The sequence below is a fragment of the Tachysurus fulvidraco genome, chromosome 26, assembly GCF_022655615.1.
Source record: "Tachysurus fulvidraco isolate hzauxx_2018 chromosome 26, HZAU_PFXX_2.0, whole genome shotgun sequence".
Taxonomy (NCBI): Eukaryota; Metazoa; Chordata; class Actinopteri; order Siluriformes; family Bagridae; genus Tachysurus; species Tachysurus fulvidraco.
This window is the reverse complement of record NC_062543.1, coordinates 13,856,687-13,873,992: the sequence shown is the minus strand read 5'-3', so window position 1 is coordinate 13,873,992 and position 17,306 is coordinate 13,856,687. Positions and strand designations below refer to the sequence as shown.

The following is a 17,306-nucleotide window of genomic DNA, read 5'->3' as shown; positions in this document are numbered from 1 at the left end:
TAGTCTGCAAATATAACCATAGTAACTGTGCAGCCATACCCTAGCAACCATGTAGTGCACCTTACGAACCATATTGCAATATAAAGAAGCCATATCTCAGTTACACAACATAAAACACTCAGCACGATGAGGGGAACTGACGTCACGTGTAGCCCCGCCCTGTACTAGAAAAAACTTTGGTAGAAGTGAAAATCACCTTTTAGAATATTACTCAAGTAAAAGTCTTAAAGTATCTGATATACACTGTACTTAAGTATCAAAAGTAATTTTCTGATATTTAATGTACTTAAGTATTTGAAGAAAAAGTAAAAAGTAAAACTTCAGTGATTTTCGGTAGGCATAAGATGCACTTCATCCAGTAGGAAGAATCTTTCATTACAATGTACAGAAACATTTCTTGCAAATACGGCCATGGGTGTATAATGTACTGTATATTTTGTATTATTTATGCTAGTACATAAGAACTCACAAAAAATAAGAACTATACATACGTACGTATATATATATATATATATATATGATCATAAATGGCTGCCCACTGCTCCAGGTGTGTGTTCGCGGTGTGTGTTCACTGCTGTGTGTGTGCACTTTGGATGGGTTAAATGCAGAGAACGAATTCTGAGTATGGGTCACCGTACTTAGCTGTATGTCACGTCATGTCAAATTAAATTTGTAGACGGTGCCTTAGGTATTGTACCCTACACTGTACTTTAGGCACCATCTACAAATATTATCTACTGTCATACAACGTTGTGCAAAAAATTTTTAATGACCAAAAATGACATTTTCATCCATATGAAGAGTAAATAAGGATAATGTATGTTTTATATGTAATTATGTATTATATGGAAATAATAAGAGTTGTCCATAAAATAAGTGACTCAACACAATTAAGTCATATAATCATATTCAGTATGTTGCATTACACTCCACGTCAGATTTTGTCAGTATGTTGTAAATGTGTTGTAAGGACGCACACATTCTATTTAGTTTATTTCTTAAAATAATTCACTACACACATTCACTACTACATTATTGTTTTTATGTGAATAATTTTGTAAGTATTATTCTAATATTTTGACTGTATTTTGAATGTCCTTTTAAGAACAGCAATGGCTCTTTTAAGAGCCACCCATTAAATAAAATTAAGCGCATTTTTTCTTTGTCTCCTCACATTACATAATTATTTTTTAAACATATGACACGTATATCACAAAGAATTATATGAACGACTTTAATATAATAAAGCTTGGGTACCCTATCAACCATGTAGTGCACCTTACGAACCATATTGCAATATAAAGAAGCCATATCTCAGTAACACAACATAAAACACTCAGCACGATGAGGGGAACTGACGTCACGTGTAGCCCCGCCCGCAAAATAAGCGAAATCAAAAATTTAGCACAACATGGACATGTGACATATCAAAACACTCAGCACGATGAAGGGAACTGATGTCACGTGCAAGCACATTCACATTTTCTTTAGGAAATGTACCGTTCTAGTTATTCTTCTTCTTCTTCTTCTTCTTCTTCTTCTTCTTCTTCTTCTTCCGGACACTTTTTCGGCACGTAACTTGTCCCGCAGCTTTTGTCCTAGACCCATAAATGAGGTGTCAAATTGACCGGCTCATTGAGGAGAGGTGTGCTATCTATTTTGTAAGCGATCAGAATTCCAGAATTCCCAGTATGGAAGTTCAAAGAGGTGTTTTTTCCCCATAGACTTGAATGGGGAATCTCTCTGTAGATGTGCTAACATCCAAAAGAGGGCAGCAGACACCAGTGAATCTGTCAGATCACACAACGGTGGAAGAAAAAGATCAAGGACGGAAGTACATTTTTCGGTCAGAAACGCATTTTGGATTAAAGCGTTTTGGATTAAAAGGCTTACATATTCCATGTCCTTAGACTCTTGGGGATTTTTTACAAGCATTTGTTTTGGAAAATATTACCCCAGTGACGAAAGGTAAGCGCTGCCTATTATCGGTGACTATCAACTTGGATTAAATTAGTATGATGGCTATAAATCATATTATGCTTTGTGTGTGGGCTTAATAAAATCCCGAGAGTCTAAGCTTTCAAACACTATAACATTCAACCGTGTATTTAATGCTTAAACCTCTTGGTGGCGTGCCTTGTACAGCACGGCGGTCACATATGTTGTTGTTTCTGCCATTTGTATAACTTTTTGTTGTATTCAACTATCAGTGTAGTTTTTATAATTTTTTATTTCACTTTAAACTAATGTCCTTTTAAGAACAGCAACGGCTCTTAAGAGCCACCCATTAATTAAAATTAAGCGCATTTTTTCTTTGTCTCCTCACATTACAAAATAATTTTTTAAACATATGACACGTATATCACAAAGAATGATAAGAATGACTGTAATATAATAAAGCTAGTGTACTGTTAGACGCGCCATTCTTCACATTAGTGAATTAATACATAAAACCACAAAAGCTTCCTCGTGGTAGTGGATAGCGAATCCGTTTAGCATGCAGACATTCGGGGTTCGAATCCATCCTTGGACAGTTTTTTTCTTCTAAAACTTTATAATAAAGGTTCATTAGTTGACATTAGTTACCACATTACTTAACATGAACTAATAATGAACTGCACTTCTACAGCATTTATTCATTTTGTTCATGTTAATTTCAACATTTACTAATACATTATTAACACCGTGTTAACATTACTTAATATACTGTGAACTAACATGAACAAAGAATAAACTTTATTTTAACAAAGATTACTAAATACAATAATTTATTGCTCATGGTTAGTAAATGTTAGTTAATACATTACATTTGAACTAACGATCCTTATTGTAACGTGATTACATTTTTTCCCAGTAAAATCACTGATTGATGCTTTAGTTCAAGATCTTCATGGCGCTTGTTTCAGGAAAAGATAAATGGATTTTCAGGTGTGCTCTTTTGTTGCAGGTGAGAAACTAGTCTGCAAATATAACCAGAGTAACTGTGCAGCCATACCCTAGCAACCATGTAGTGCACCTTACGAACCATATTGCAATATAAAGAAGCCATATCTCAGTTACACAATATAATTTTTTTTGTTCTTTTCAGTTACACAACATAAAACACTCAGCACGATGAGGGGAACTTACGTCACGTGTAGCCCCGCCCCCAAAATAAGCGAAATCAAAAATTTAGCACAACATGGACATGTCATATATCAAAACACTCAGCACGATGAGGGGAATTTGCCACGTGCAAGCACATTCACATTTTCTTTAGGAAATATACCGTTCTAGTTATGACTACAAATCTCAGATTTGCAGCAGCAGAAGCCTGTTCTAACCAGACTGACTATTCTGTCTGAAAGAAGTGGGGGACATCAACATTCTTTGTTATGGTTACTAGGCACATTTGGGTCTTGACATTGATGTTCACAACATCCCCCATAGGAATGAGTGTTACCACACATCTGCGATTCAAACCTCCTACATCTATAGGTATGTTAATGCAATCGGACTGGACACAATAGACGAGTCAGGTGCTTGTATGTCACTTAATGGTGTATTTGCACAAGAAACCTGTGAGATTAATTTGTCATTTGCAGTTCTTTATACAAATAAAAAATTCCAGTGTTTACTCTGTGACAGCAAACAAGGTCTTTGCTCCAAAATTGTATTGAAAACAACCTTTTATTTTACATAATTATGTAATTATTTCATATAATTAAAATAACCCACCCCCAGAAAAGTGTAAAGTGAAAAATCAAGGGAGTGCAATAGAGACCAAGCAAGGATTTCAAATATCATAAAACGCGAGGCTATGTCTGATCAACCTGTCTCTCTCTCTCTCTGCTGCAATTTGTTTACATTTAATTTAGAGACGTTTCATTGGTTAAAGCCAGCAATTGTTACACTGATCACAGCGCCACCTGGTGGATCAATGCATCATTACAACAAACGCGCGTAGTGAATAAGGCAGCTACTCATTAACTATGTCAGAGCGGGGGAACAAGACCATTGTAGCATTCCTAGTGGATGTCTGGCAGAATCACACATTGATGAGACAGTGATGGTGCGGTAGTCAATCAGCAATTCTGAGCTGCTGCATCTGTAGCAGCCTTGTTCCTCTCCTCTCTGCCTAGGATGGTGTCTCCTGTTACACTCTTCCCAGACCCCGTCCTCTCCAACAGCACCAGCCTTAGTTCTGCTACAGGAACCGATGCTGGAGAATGTGGACTAGACTATTCTCCACCCACTGAAAATGAAAAAGAATTAATCATTTAATACAGAATCACCTACTGCATTGTGGTGTTGATGCTGTTCTATGGAGTATGGAGGCCGACTGCCTTTATATAACTCATATTCAAATTCCTCATCATGTTAGTGTCACTAACATGTGTGATTGTGTGATTGACGGAGGAAAGATTGATGTCGTCCATATCAAATGATTTTCTGTCACGCTGCTCAGAATCCAGATATTTATTTTTCATTTTTACCTATTAGATATTTTTTCTGAATTTTTTATGTCCATGTTTTATATCAGCTTTACAATGTTGATGTTTTGACTGTAATCAAATTATAAATTTAAATCTGTCTGCTGCCTCTCTTTATATTCATCTCTTTTACCTTAAACTACTGTAGAGTTTCACATTAACCATACAGCAATCATTAATCACTCACTTGTTGGACGATTTCCCTCCAAACTGTTACTTCTCCTGATTGGTGCTGCTGAGTCCTGAGTCTCTTCACTCACTAGGAAACATCAGAACCAGTCAGAATGAGAGACATTCTTCAGAAGGTAGAGTTAGACAGATGATATAATAAAGTTATGTCTTATACACTATAACTAACCCCTGTCACTGTTTAAATTACATTTGCACTATTAATGATCATTACAGTATATTTATGTATTAATATTTTAATTGAAAAATTTGAAACAATGACATTCTGAAAAACGTATATAATTACTTAATTTGACATACTACTGAAAACTAAGGCCTGTTGGTTTGTTTAATCCATCAAATATTTACAATTGTCTTAAGGACACATTCATTTCTCCTTTTTCCTGCAATAAACTGCGTGTACATAAAACACAGCTCATGTTAGAGATTTTAATCTGTTTATAATAATAGTGAGTGTTGTTTGTGATATTGATTCTTCACTGAGTACTACTTTCTATTTTAAAATGTGTTACTGTGTGTTGGTGCAGTGTTAATGTGTGTTTTTGTTTGTTAATGTGTGTTTTTGTTTGTTAATGAGTGTTGGTGCAGTGTTAATGTGTGTTGGTGTGTGTTAGTGCAGTGTTAATGTGGTGCTGTGTGTTGGTGCAATCTTCATGTGCTGTTGTGTGTTAGTGCAGTATTAGCTTGTGTTGGTGCAGTGTTAATGCAGTGTTAATGTGTTGTTGTGTTACTGTGTGTTGGTGTGTGTTATTGCAGTGTTAATGTGTGTTGGTGTGTGTTAGTGCAGTGTTAATGTGGTGCTGTGTGTTGGTGCAATCTTCATGTGCTGTTGTGTGTTAGTGCAGTATTAGCTTGTGTTGGTGCAGTGTTAATGCAGTGTTAATGTGTTGTTGTGTTACTGTGTGTTGGTGTGTGTTATTGCAGTGTTAATGTGTGTTGGTGTGTGTTAGTGCAGTGTTACTGTGTGTTGGTGTGTGTTATTAGGGTTAATGTTTGTTAATGCAGTGTTGTTGTGTGTTAGTGCAGTGTTAATGTGTTGATGTGTGTTAATGCACCGTTGTGTGTTAATGTGTGTTAGTGTCCATCATGTTAGTGTCACTGTGATTGATGGAGGAAAGATTGATGTCATCCATATCAAATGATTTTCTGTCACGCTGCTCAGAATCCAGAGATATTTATTTTTCATTTTTACCTATTAGATATTTTTTCAGAATTTATGTCCATGTTTTATATCAGCTTTACAATGTTGATGTTTTGACTGTAATCAAATTATAAATTTAAATCTGTCTGCTGCCTCTCTTTATATTCATCTCTTTTACCTTAAACTACTGTAGAGTTTCACATTAAACATACAACAATAATTAATCACTCACTTGTTGGACGATTTCCCCCCAAACTGTTACTTCTCCTGATTGGTGCTGCTGAGTCCTGAGTCTCTTCACTCACTAGGAAACATCAGAACCAGTCAGAATGAGAGACATTCTTCAGAAGGTAGAGTTAGACAGATGATATAATAAAGTTGTCTTATACACTATAACTAACCCCTGTCACTGTTTAAATTACATTTCCTTATAATATCTGAAGGTTTGCACTATTAAGGATAAATCTAGTATATTTATGTATTGATTTATTAAATGAAAATTTGGAAACAATGACATTCTGAAAAACATCTATAATTGTTTAATTAAGGCCCGTTGGTCTGTTTAATCCGTCAAATATTTACAATTGTCTTAAGGACGCATTAATTTCTCCTTTTTCCTGCAATACACGGTGTGTACATAAAACACAGCTCATGTTAGAGATTTTAATCTGTTTATAATAATAGTGAGTGTTGTTTGTGTGATATTAACTCTTTCCTGATTACTACTTTCTATTTGTAAGTACTGTATGTGTTACTGTGTGTTGGTGCAGTGTTAATTTGTTGGTGTGTGTTAATGAGTGTTGGTGCAGTGTTAATGTGTGTTAGTATAGTGGTGTTGTGTGTGTGTGGGTGTGTTAGTGCAGTGTTAGTGTGTGTTGGTGTGTGTTAGTAGTGTTAATGTGTGTTAGTAGAGTGGTGATGTGTGTTAGTGTGTGTTGGTGTGTCAGTGCAGTGTTAGCGTGTGTTGGTGTGTGTTATTGTAATGTTAATGTGTGTTGGTGTCTTTGTTAGTAGTGTTAATGTGTGTTAGTAGAGTTGTGTTGTGTGTTAGTGTGTTAATGAGTGTTGGTGCAGTGTTATTGCAGTGTTAATGTGTGTTGTGTGTGCAGTTTTAGTGCGGTGTTAGTATGTGTTGGTGCAGTATTAATGTGTTGTTGTGTGTTGGTGCAATCTTCACGTTCTGTTGTGTGTTAATGCAGTGTTAATGTGTGTTAGTGCAGTGTTAGCCTGTGTTGGTGTGTGTTATTGCAGTGTTAATGTGTGTTGGTGTGTGTTAGTGCAGTGTTAGCCTGTGTTGATGTGTGTTATAGCAGTGTTAATGTGTTGGAGTGTGTTAGTGCAGTGTTACTGTGTGTTGGTGTGGGTTAGTGCAGTGTTACTGTGTGTTGGTGTGGGTTAGTGCAGTGTTACTGTGTGTTGGTGCAGTGTTAATGTGTGTTGGTGTGTGTTAGTGCAGTGTTACTGTGTGTTGGTGCAGTGTTAATGTGTGTTGGTGTGTGTTAGTGCAGTGTTACTGTGTGTTGGTGCAGTGTTAATGTGTGTTGGTGTGTGTTGGTGCAGTGTTATTGTGTGTTGGTGTGTGTTAGTAGTGTTAATGTGTGTTAGTGTAGTGTTAATGTGTTGTTGTGTGTTGGTGCACTCTTCATGTGCTGTTGTTTGTTGTGTGTTATTGCAGTGTTAATGTATGTTGGTGTGTGTTAGTGCAGTGTTACTGTGTGTTGGTGTGTGTTAGTGCAGTGTTACTGTGTGTTAGTGCAGTGTTACTGTGTGTTGGTGTGTGTTAGTGCAGTGTTACTGTGTGTTGGTGTGTGTTAGTGCAGTGTTACTGTGTGTTGATGTGTGTTAGTGCAGTGTTACTGTGTGTTGGTGTGTGTTAGTGCAGTGTTACTGTGTGTTGGTGTGTGTTAGTGCAGTGTTAATGTGTGTTGGTGTGTTTTATTAGGGTTACTGTTTGTTAATGCAGAGTTGTTGTGTGTTAGTGCAGTGTTAATGTGTTGTTGTGTGTTAATGTGTGTTAATGCACCGTTGTTATGTGTTAATGTGTGTTAGTGTCCATCATGTTAGTGTCACTGTGATTGATGGAGGCAAGATTGATGTCATCCATATCAAATGATTTTCCGTCACACTGCTCAGAATCCAGAGATATTTATTTTTCATTTTTACCTATTAGATGTTTTTTCAGAATTTTTTATGTCCATGTTTTAAACATACAACAATCATTAATCACTCACTTGTTGGACGATTTCCCCCCATACTGTGTCTTCTCCTGATTGGTGCTGCTGAGTCCTGAGTCTCTTCACTCACTAGGAAACATCAGAACCAGTCAGAATGAGAGACATTCTTCAGAAGGTAGAGTTAGACAGATGATATAATAAAGTTATGTCTTATACACTATAACTAACCCCTGTCACTGTTTAAATTACATTTGCACTATTAATGATCATTACAGTATATTTATGTATTAATATTTTAATTGAAAAATTTGAAACAATGACATTCTGAAAAACGTATATAATTACTTAATTTGACATACTACTGAAAACTAAGGCCTGTTGGTTTGTTTAATCCATCAAATATTTACAATTGTCTTAAGGACACATTCATTTCTCCTTTTTCCTGCAATAAACTGCGTGTACATAAAACACAGCTCATGTTAGAGATTTTAATCTGTTTATAATAATAGTGAGTGTTGTTTGTGATATTGATTCTTCACTGAGTACTACTTTCTATTTTAAAATGTGTTACTGTGTGTTGGTGCAGTGTTAATGTGTGTTTTTGTTTGTTAATGTGTGTTTTTGTTTGTTAATGAGTGTTGGTGCAGTGTTAATGTGTGTTGGTGTGTGTTAGTGCAGTGTTAATGTGGTGCTGTGTGTTGGTGCAATCTTCATGTGCTGTTGTGTGTTAGTGCAGTATTAGCTTGTGTTGGTGCAGTGTTAATGCAGTGTTAATGTGTTGTTGTGTTACTGTGTGTTGGTGTGTGTTATTGCAGTGTTAATGTGTGTTGGTGTGTGTTAGTGCAGTGTTAATGTGGTGCTGTGTGTTGGTGCAATCTTCATGTGCTGTTGTGTGTTAGTGCAGTATTAGCTTGTGTTGGTGCAGTGTTAATGCAGTGTTAATGTGTTGTTGTGTTACTGTGTGTTGGTGTGTGTTATTGCAGTGTTAATGTGTGTTGGTGTGTGTTAGTGCAGTGTTACTGTGTGTTGGTGTGTGTTATTAGGGTTAATGTTTGTTAATGCAGTGTTGTTGTGTGTTAGTGCAGTGTTAATGTGTTGATGTGTGTTAATGCACCGTTGTGTGTTAATGTGTGTTAGTGTCCATCATGTTAGTGTCACTGTGATTGATGGAGGAAAGATTGATGTCATCCATATCAAATGATTTTCTGTCACGCTGCTCAGAATCCAGAGATATTTATTTTTCATTTTTACCTATTAGATATTTTTTCAGAATTTATGTCCATGTTTTATATCAGCTTTACAATGTTGATGTTTTGACTGTAATCAAATTATAAATTTAAATCTGTCTGCTGCCTCTCTTTATATTCATCTCTTTTACCTTAAACTACTGTAGAGTTTCACATTAAACATACAACAATAATTAATCACTCACTTGTTGGACGATTTCCCCCCAAACTGTGTCTTCTCCTGATTGGTGCTGCTGAGTCCTGAGTCTCTTCACTCACTAGGAAACATCAGAACCAGTCAGAATGAGAGACATTCTTCAGAAGGTAGAGTTAGACAGATGATATAATAAAGTTGTCTTATACACTATAACTAACCCCTGTCACCGTTTAAATTACATTTCCTTATAATATCTGAAGGTTTGCACTATTAAGGATAAATCTAGTATATTTATGTATTGATTTATTAAATGAAAATTTGGAAACAATGACATTCTGAAAAACATCTATAATTGTTTAATTAAGGCCCGTTGGTCTGTTTAATCCGTCAAATATTTACAATTGTCTTAAGGACGCATTAATTTCTCCTTTTTCCTGCAATACACGGTGTGTACATAAAACACAGCTCATGTTAGAGATTTTAATCTGTTTATAATAATAGTGAGTGTTGTTTGTGTGATATTAACTCTTTCCTGATTACTACTTTCTATTTGTAAGTACTGTATGTGTTACTGTGTGTTGGTGCAGTGTTAATTTGTTGGTGTGTGTTAATGAGTGTTGGTGCAGTGTTAATGTGTGTTAGTATAGTGGTGTTGTGTGTGTGTGGGTGTGTTAGTGCAGTGTTAGTGTGTGTTGGTGTGTGTTAGTAGTGTTAATGTGTGTTAGTAGAGTGGTGATGTGTGTTAGTGTGTGTTGGTGTGTCAGTGCAGTGTTAGCGTGTGTTGGTGTGTGTTATTGTAATGTTAATGTGTGTTGGTGTCTTTGTTAGTAGTGTTAATGTGTGTTAGTAGAGTTGTGTTGTGTGTTAGTGTGTTAATGAGTGTTGGTGCAGTGTTATTGCAGTGTTAATGTGTGTTGTGTGTGCAGTTTTAGTGCGGTGTTAGTATGTGTTGGTGCAGTATTAATGTGTTGTTGTGTGTTGGTGCAATCTTCACGTTCTGTTGTGTGTTAATGCAGTGTTAATGTGTGTTAGTGCAGTGTTAGCCTGTGTTGGTGTGTGTTATTGCAGTGTTAATGTGTGTTGGTGTGTGTTAGTGCAGTGTTAGCCTGTGTTGATGTGTGTTATAGCAGTGTTAATGTGTTGGAGTGTGTTAGTGCAGTGTTACTGTGTGTTGGTGTGGGTTAGTGCAGTGTTACTGTGTGTTGGTGTGGGTTAGTGCAGTGTTACTGTGTGTTGGTGCAGTGTTAATGTGTGTTGGTGTGTGTTAGTGCAGTGTTACTGTGTGTTGGTGCAGTGTTAATGTGTGTTGGTGTGTGTTAGTGCAGTGTTACTGTGTGTTGGTGCAGTGTTAATGTGTGTTGGTGTGTGTTGGTGCAGTGTTATTGTGTGTTGGTGTGTGTTAGTAGTGTTAATGTGTGTTAGTGTAGTGTTAATGTGTTGTTGTGTGTTGGTGCACTCTTCATGTGCTGTTGTTTGTTGTGTGTTATTGCAGTGTTAATGTATGTTGGTGTGTGTTAGTGCAGTGTTACTGTGTGTTGGTGTGTGTTAGTGCAGTGTTACTGTGTGTTAGTGCAGTGTTACTGTGTGTTGGTGTGTGTTAGTGCAGTGTTACTGTGTGTTGGTGTGTGTTAGTGCAGTGTTACTGTGTGTTGATGTGTGTTAGTGCAGTGTTACTGTGTGTTGGTGTGTGTTAGTGCAGTGTTACTGTGTGTTGGTGTGTGTTAGTGCAGTGTTAATGTGTGTTGGTGTGTTTTATTAGGGTTACTGTTTGTTAATGCAGAGTTGTTGTGTGTTAGTGCAGTGTTAATGTGTTGTTGTGTGTTAATGTGTGTTAATGCACCGTTGTTATGTGTTAATGTGTGTTAGTGTCCATCATGTTAGTGTCACTGTGATTGATGGAGGCAAGATTGATGTCATCCATATCAAATGATTTTCCGTCACACTGCTCAGAATCCAGAGATATTTATTTTTCATTTTTACCTATTAGATGTTTTTTCAGAATTTTTTATGTCCATGTTTTAAACATACAACAATCATTAATCACTCACTTGTTGGACGATTTCCCCCCATACTGTGTCTTCTCCTGATTGGTGCTGCTGAGTCCTGAGTCTCTTCACTCACTAGGAAACATCAGAACCAGTCAGAATGAGAGACATTCTTCAGAAGGTAGAGTTAGACAGATGATATAATAAAGTTATGTCTTATACACTATAACTAACCCCTGTCACTGTTTAAATGACATTTCCTTATAATATCCGAAGAGTTGCACTATTAAGGATAAATCCAGTATATTTATGTATTGATTTATTAAATGAAAATTTGGAAACAATGACATTTTTTGACAATGACATTAATTCTTTAATTTGACATATTACTGAAAACTACGGCCCGTTGGTCTGTTTAATCCGTCAAATATTTACAAAATTGTCCTCAAGACACATTAAAGGTGGGGTCTCTGATTTTTGAGTTGGGCCGATAATAAACAAAAATCAAAACAAACGTGTAGCCAATAAGCAGAAAGGAGCTGGGCTTTCCAATATGCGGTGGAGAGAGCGTTCAGTGCGCATGTGTGACGTTAGAAGAAAGCGGTTTTAACATTGACATGGAGGATAAAACCAAAGAAAGAAAGCGAAGAAAGACTTACGATAAGGCAAGAAGTAGGACGTGTTAATATAGGATCAGCTTTCCAGCGCTGGAGAGAACTGAAGGAGCAGGAAGTTGGCCACATATTCACAGATTGGAGTTTCCTGAGTAAATAACTCCTGAGCTAAACGCTGTTACTACACAAATAACACCTCTTTTCTATCGTAGTAATGTAGAGAGGCAGCCACAACCGCGTTTTGTGTAGTAACAGAGTTTAGCTCAGGAGTTATTGACTCTAGAAATTCAACTTTACTTAAGACGCCGAGGCGCTTTTCTCCGTCTCGATAGGTGAGTAACATTGGTTTTGCTTTGTTACACAGAACTAATATATGCCGTCCTTTGCATGATTATGCTTGTGTCATTTTTGCTTGCTTGTTTATCTGCAATCGTATTGTTCTTCCCTTCAGCTATGATAAAGACAAATTTCTTTCCATTATTTGCCTGGGTTACATATGTATGTGTGGGCGGAGCTATCAATACAGGGGTGGGACCCATTTGGGTTAGGGGCGTGTTTGTTTTGGTGATTTCAAATGTCAACATTGGCTTTCAAACATCGGAGACCCAGCCTTTAATGACTCCTTTTTCCTGCAATACACTGTGTGTTAGTTGATTCCACTAGATGGCGCACTACAAACACTCCTGACGTGTTAAATCCAAGTCTGTCGTCTCTACACACAGATCATCATTCTTCACTTTTCTTATTGTATTCAGCTCTACTTTAAAAACCAATGGACCACAGAAAATAAAAGTCCACACTGAGTGTCGAGTCTTTAATAAAGAGTGAACAGATCAATATTTTTTTTAACAAAGCCTGAATTTGCCAAGAAACTGATGCAGTTTTCAAAAAAAATACTACATCAGATGTCACTTTTACTCCCAGCATGTAAACTACACTAGAAACCAGTCGATACAAGAGAGGTTTCACATCATTTATATTAGTTTATGTAATATATTATGAATGGAAATAAACCTGAGCTCATAATGACTGTGGAGCTGTACCTGAAAGTTTGGATCATGTTCCATTCATCAACTAGGGAACTGGAGGAGTTAATAATTGTACTGCAGACAGCCACAAGAGGGCGTCAGAGGCATTTCGGCTTCACATTATTTTATTTATGGGATTCAGCTTGTGTATTCTGGACATGTGAATTTGAGCCATGTAATATAATGTACATAAAACACAGCTCATGTCAGAGATTTTAATCTGTGTTTGTGTGATATCGATTCTTCTCTGATTTATACTTTCTATTTTAAAATATCTGTTACTGTGTGTTAGTGTGTGTTGGTGTGTCGGTCTGTGTTAGTAGTGTTAATGTGTTTTAGTGCAGTGTTAGTGTGTGTTGGTGCAGTGTTATTGTGGTGTTGTGTGTCGTTCTGCGTTGGTGCTATCTTCATGACAGTCTGTCTCCTTAAACCACCGGATCTCCAAGTCAACAGCACTGATTTCAGGAGACAGACGACATGAGATGTGCTGTTTCTAATGTGTTGGTGTGTGTTAGTGCAGTGTTACTCTGTGTTGGTGTGTGTTAGTGCACTGTTAGTGTGTGTTAATGTGCTGTTACTCTGCTACAGCTTAGTCTTTGTCTCATCTGTCCATCATCTACTTTTTAACAAACTGGAATCTGCTCCTTTGCTCTTGAACTTTATCTGTGTGTTTATCTGTCTATTGGATAAAGACACTGAGGTCATGCTGGTGGATTTTTGTTCTGTGTCTCAGATCTCTACAGACTTTCACTGAGGTTTATGTTTAATCGTTATACATGGTGTTTATTCATTGTGTAGAAAATATTGGAGTTTCTTTACTCATTCATCTACAGAACAAACTAACAGACCAATATTACCTGGAGTTTGTGTGGTTTTGGTTCTTCTTGCTATAATCACCAGTTTCTCCTGGATGTGTTTGATATGTAATTTAATTTCCTCTCTGATGTAAAAATGTCTCTGATTCAGTTTAAACTGATAATGAGTCAGTCTCTCATTATTAGCTTCAGTAGATCAGATTGTGTTCACTAATGTCAGAATCTAGCCCGGACTTTGGCCACGTGCTTTTGTTGATATTCTGTGTTCACGTGTCTGCCCCGCCCTTGTCTCGTCCTCCTGTTCCTCATGTGTTAATTGCTGTTAGTATTTAGTTGAGCCACGTTGCCTTGAGCAGCACGGAATCCTCTGATGTTTGTCATTTGTCGTCTCATGTAGTCTGTTGGTGTCTTGTATCTAGTTTGGTATCGTCTGCGTCCTTGTTTTATGTTTTTAATTAATAAATCCTGTTTATTTTACGCTATTTGGGTGTTTATTTGGGCTTGTTTTTATCCCTGCGTCGCTGACAACTAATGATTGTTGGTCATAAAACCTTCAGCTTTTTCTCTCTCAGTATCAGTGTGTAGGTCAGATTTGTGTGTCTGTACAACACTAAATGACAAACTAGACACCAGCATGATGAATGTTCTGTTAGAGATCACAGTCTGTTGTGTTCACTACACTATGCTCATGATGCTCAGATATCTATGTGCTATTGCACTCTGAACACACAGCACAGTCTAATCTATTTCATCTGAACAATAAATATATTATTCATGCAGCATCAAGACATCACTAGCACAGAAAAGGGGTTTATACTCACGTCTCTGTTCAGCCTGTGAAAGTAAATAAAACAGTGTGAAGATTTTATGCATGATTACAAATGTGAATTGTTCCATGTGAAAATGTGGAAAGTAACTGTTACTCTGGTTAAAACACAGCTGATGTGTGTCTTAATAAAAAAGAGGAAAACTAGACAACAATCATTCATCACACACAGTATATCTGTATCATGTAGCATTGTGCTAATATACTGCTATGTTGGAAAAAATCTTAGTAGAAATAATTAAAATATTATTCCTTACAATACTATAACCAAAGTAAAGTATTAGGCCTTGCAAAATATTACAATTGCTGTCATAAGACATATGTAGGTGATGTTGTAGGCCAAAGATGTTTATTGCAACCAGATTCGGGGCTGTCAGGGCTAGTCAGTCTGAGCACATTTGTAATAACAACTTGTTATGTAGAAGGGAAAAGACCATTGTTCCCAGACCTTAGCTCATAAATTGTTATGGAAAATGAAGAACACCATGGTTCTCAGACCTTGGGCCATAGCAATAACATGTTATGTAGAATGAAAAAAAAACAGTGGTCCACAGACCTAGGCCCTGAAAAATAAGGGGAGGAAAATCCATAAATGGGCATGTGGTGCTCATAAACTTGTTGTGCAGACCGAAGAAGGCCCAGGTGTTTAGTCTGAGATCATGAAAAATAAGGGGAGGAAAATCCATAAATGGGCATATGGGTGAAAGGTAATGGGAAATAAGGGGAAATTGGGTCAGTGTATTTAGAAAACATAGGAGGTAATGCCGGTAAATAAGGTGATATGGCACCTGGGCTCCTAGGAGCGCCAGGGTATATATTGAGAAGATATCTGAGGTTTTTTTTGGTTCTTCGGGGTTGAAGGTGTGTGTGCGCGTATGGGGGCGCGCGCGCGTGCGGGCGGGCGTGTGCCCGTGTCCGCGGGTCAAGGTGGGTGGTTTTTATTTTTGCAAGGACGTCGCGAGAGTTCTTGTTTTTCTTGATTGATTTTGCATGACATGCTCTTTTTGGGGGTTTTCATTTGTTACTTTGAATTTGGCAATTTGTTACTTTTAATTGGGCAATTTGTTACTTTTAATTTGGCAAATTATAATTTGTTGGCTGATTGACTACAATAAAGAAGTCATTCTCATCCAGGAGTTTTCTCAGTATTTTTGTAGTAATTATAGAGTTAACAGTTAAGTTTAACTAAAACAGTTTTTAGTAACCAAAAAGTCTAAGTGTGGAGCTCTGAGTTACGACATATCTAATGGCACCCCAGATGGGACTTCAAAGGGGCTAGCGTGACCTGTCTCCGGGACCAGGACCACTCTCTCTGAAGGGTCACAGAGGCCGGCCATAATATTAAGGTAAGCAGACGCCTGTTATATTCGAAGTCTGTGCATAGTGAATCTGTGACCTGGAAAGGGAGGGGTGGCCCTGGGAGGCGGACAGCTGCCCTTGAAGTCAAGAACTCTTAAGGGTGAAATACAATATAATAACTGGAAGAAATAGGAAATAGATAAAGTTGTTTTGATTTGTGACTGTGTGAGTGGCAGGGTAAAATCTCATGAGCGGATTCTGTTGTGAGAGGCACACACACTTAGAAAGAGAGAGAGGTGTGTGTGTGTGACAGAAAAAATCTCATGAGTGAGTTCTGTTGTGTGAGACACGCACACGGAGAAAGAGGGAGAGGTGTGTGTGTGTGTGTGACAGAACAAAAATCTCATGTGTGAATTCTGTCGTGAGAGACACACACACGGAGAGAGCGAGCGAGAGACAGAGTGAGGGGTGTGTGTGTGTGTGACAGAAAAAAACTCATGATTGAATTCTGGTGTATACATTTTGTTACTTATTTATATTTTTGGTATTAAGGATTGAAAATTCCTGTGGCGTACCGCCGGTGTGTATATAACTCACAGCCGGGACTGAACGGGCAGGTGGAGAAAACGCGTTGGCCCTAGATAGGGTAGGGCTGGTGGGGGCCCCCTGGGGGTACGGTAAAGTACCCAGTATTTATAAGTGTTTATATACGTGCATAAATGATACGTGTACGGTGTGTAATGTGTATGAATTGTTTATGTGCACATGTGTATTTGTGTATTGTCAAACTGAATGACGATTCAGTTTGATGTGTGATAAAGTACAAACAAGCAATTGTGAAGTGTTGTATGGCACTTATAAGATCTTATAAAATGAGTTGCAACGGAAAAAAGCGCTAAGTCACACAAGCAAAACATAACATTTATTTAAGTCACACAAGCATTCAATTATAACGAGTGGAAATGAGATTCACCTGATTCATCTGATTCACTTTGCTTCATTGTTTTCAATATTTTTTAATAAATCCCCAAAGGTCCAAGAAGTATCTAAGCCTTTTAATCCAAATTGCTGTGTTCGCCTTACAATAGTTATTTTTTTTGACCGAAGACTGTGCACGGAGTTTACTCCCGTCCATTTTTTTTCCGACTCTCACCTCCTAGGTGATGAACTACAAATTCGGTGTAATATTTGTAGTCCAGCCTCACATGAGCCAATAGGTGCCCCGTAGAGCAGAGATAGAAAGCTTAGAAGCCAATACCCGGAACACCCGCCGTTTGTGTGGCAGTTGGGCCAGCCAGTAACAAGTAGTGAGACCCTGATATCTTTAGCCAATAAGGAGACGATTCCAACCAGGAGCGATAAGGGCCATCTGGCAAGGTG

At 37.6% G+C, this 17,306-nt stretch overlaps 1 protein-coding gene across 1 annotated transcript in view; it reads right to left on the bottom strand.

The window, feature by feature from the left end:
* The window catches only part of LOC113636639 (trichohyalin-like), a 501,252-nt gene that overhangs the window by 246,273 nt on the left and 237,673 nt on the right, over positions 1 to 17,306 (bottom strand). The window contains exons 15-17 of the mRNA XM_047809657.1: positions 11,408 to 11,479; positions 9,409 to 9,480; positions 8,034 to 8,105 (exon numbers count right to left, since the gene is read on the bottom strand). Coding sequence (XP_047665613.1) covers positions 8,034 to 8,105; positions 9,409 to 9,480; positions 11,408 to 11,479 — 216 coding nt within the window. The remainder of the gene's footprint in view (positions 1 to 8,033; positions 8,106 to 9,408; positions 9,481 to 11,407; positions 11,480 to 17,306) is intronic.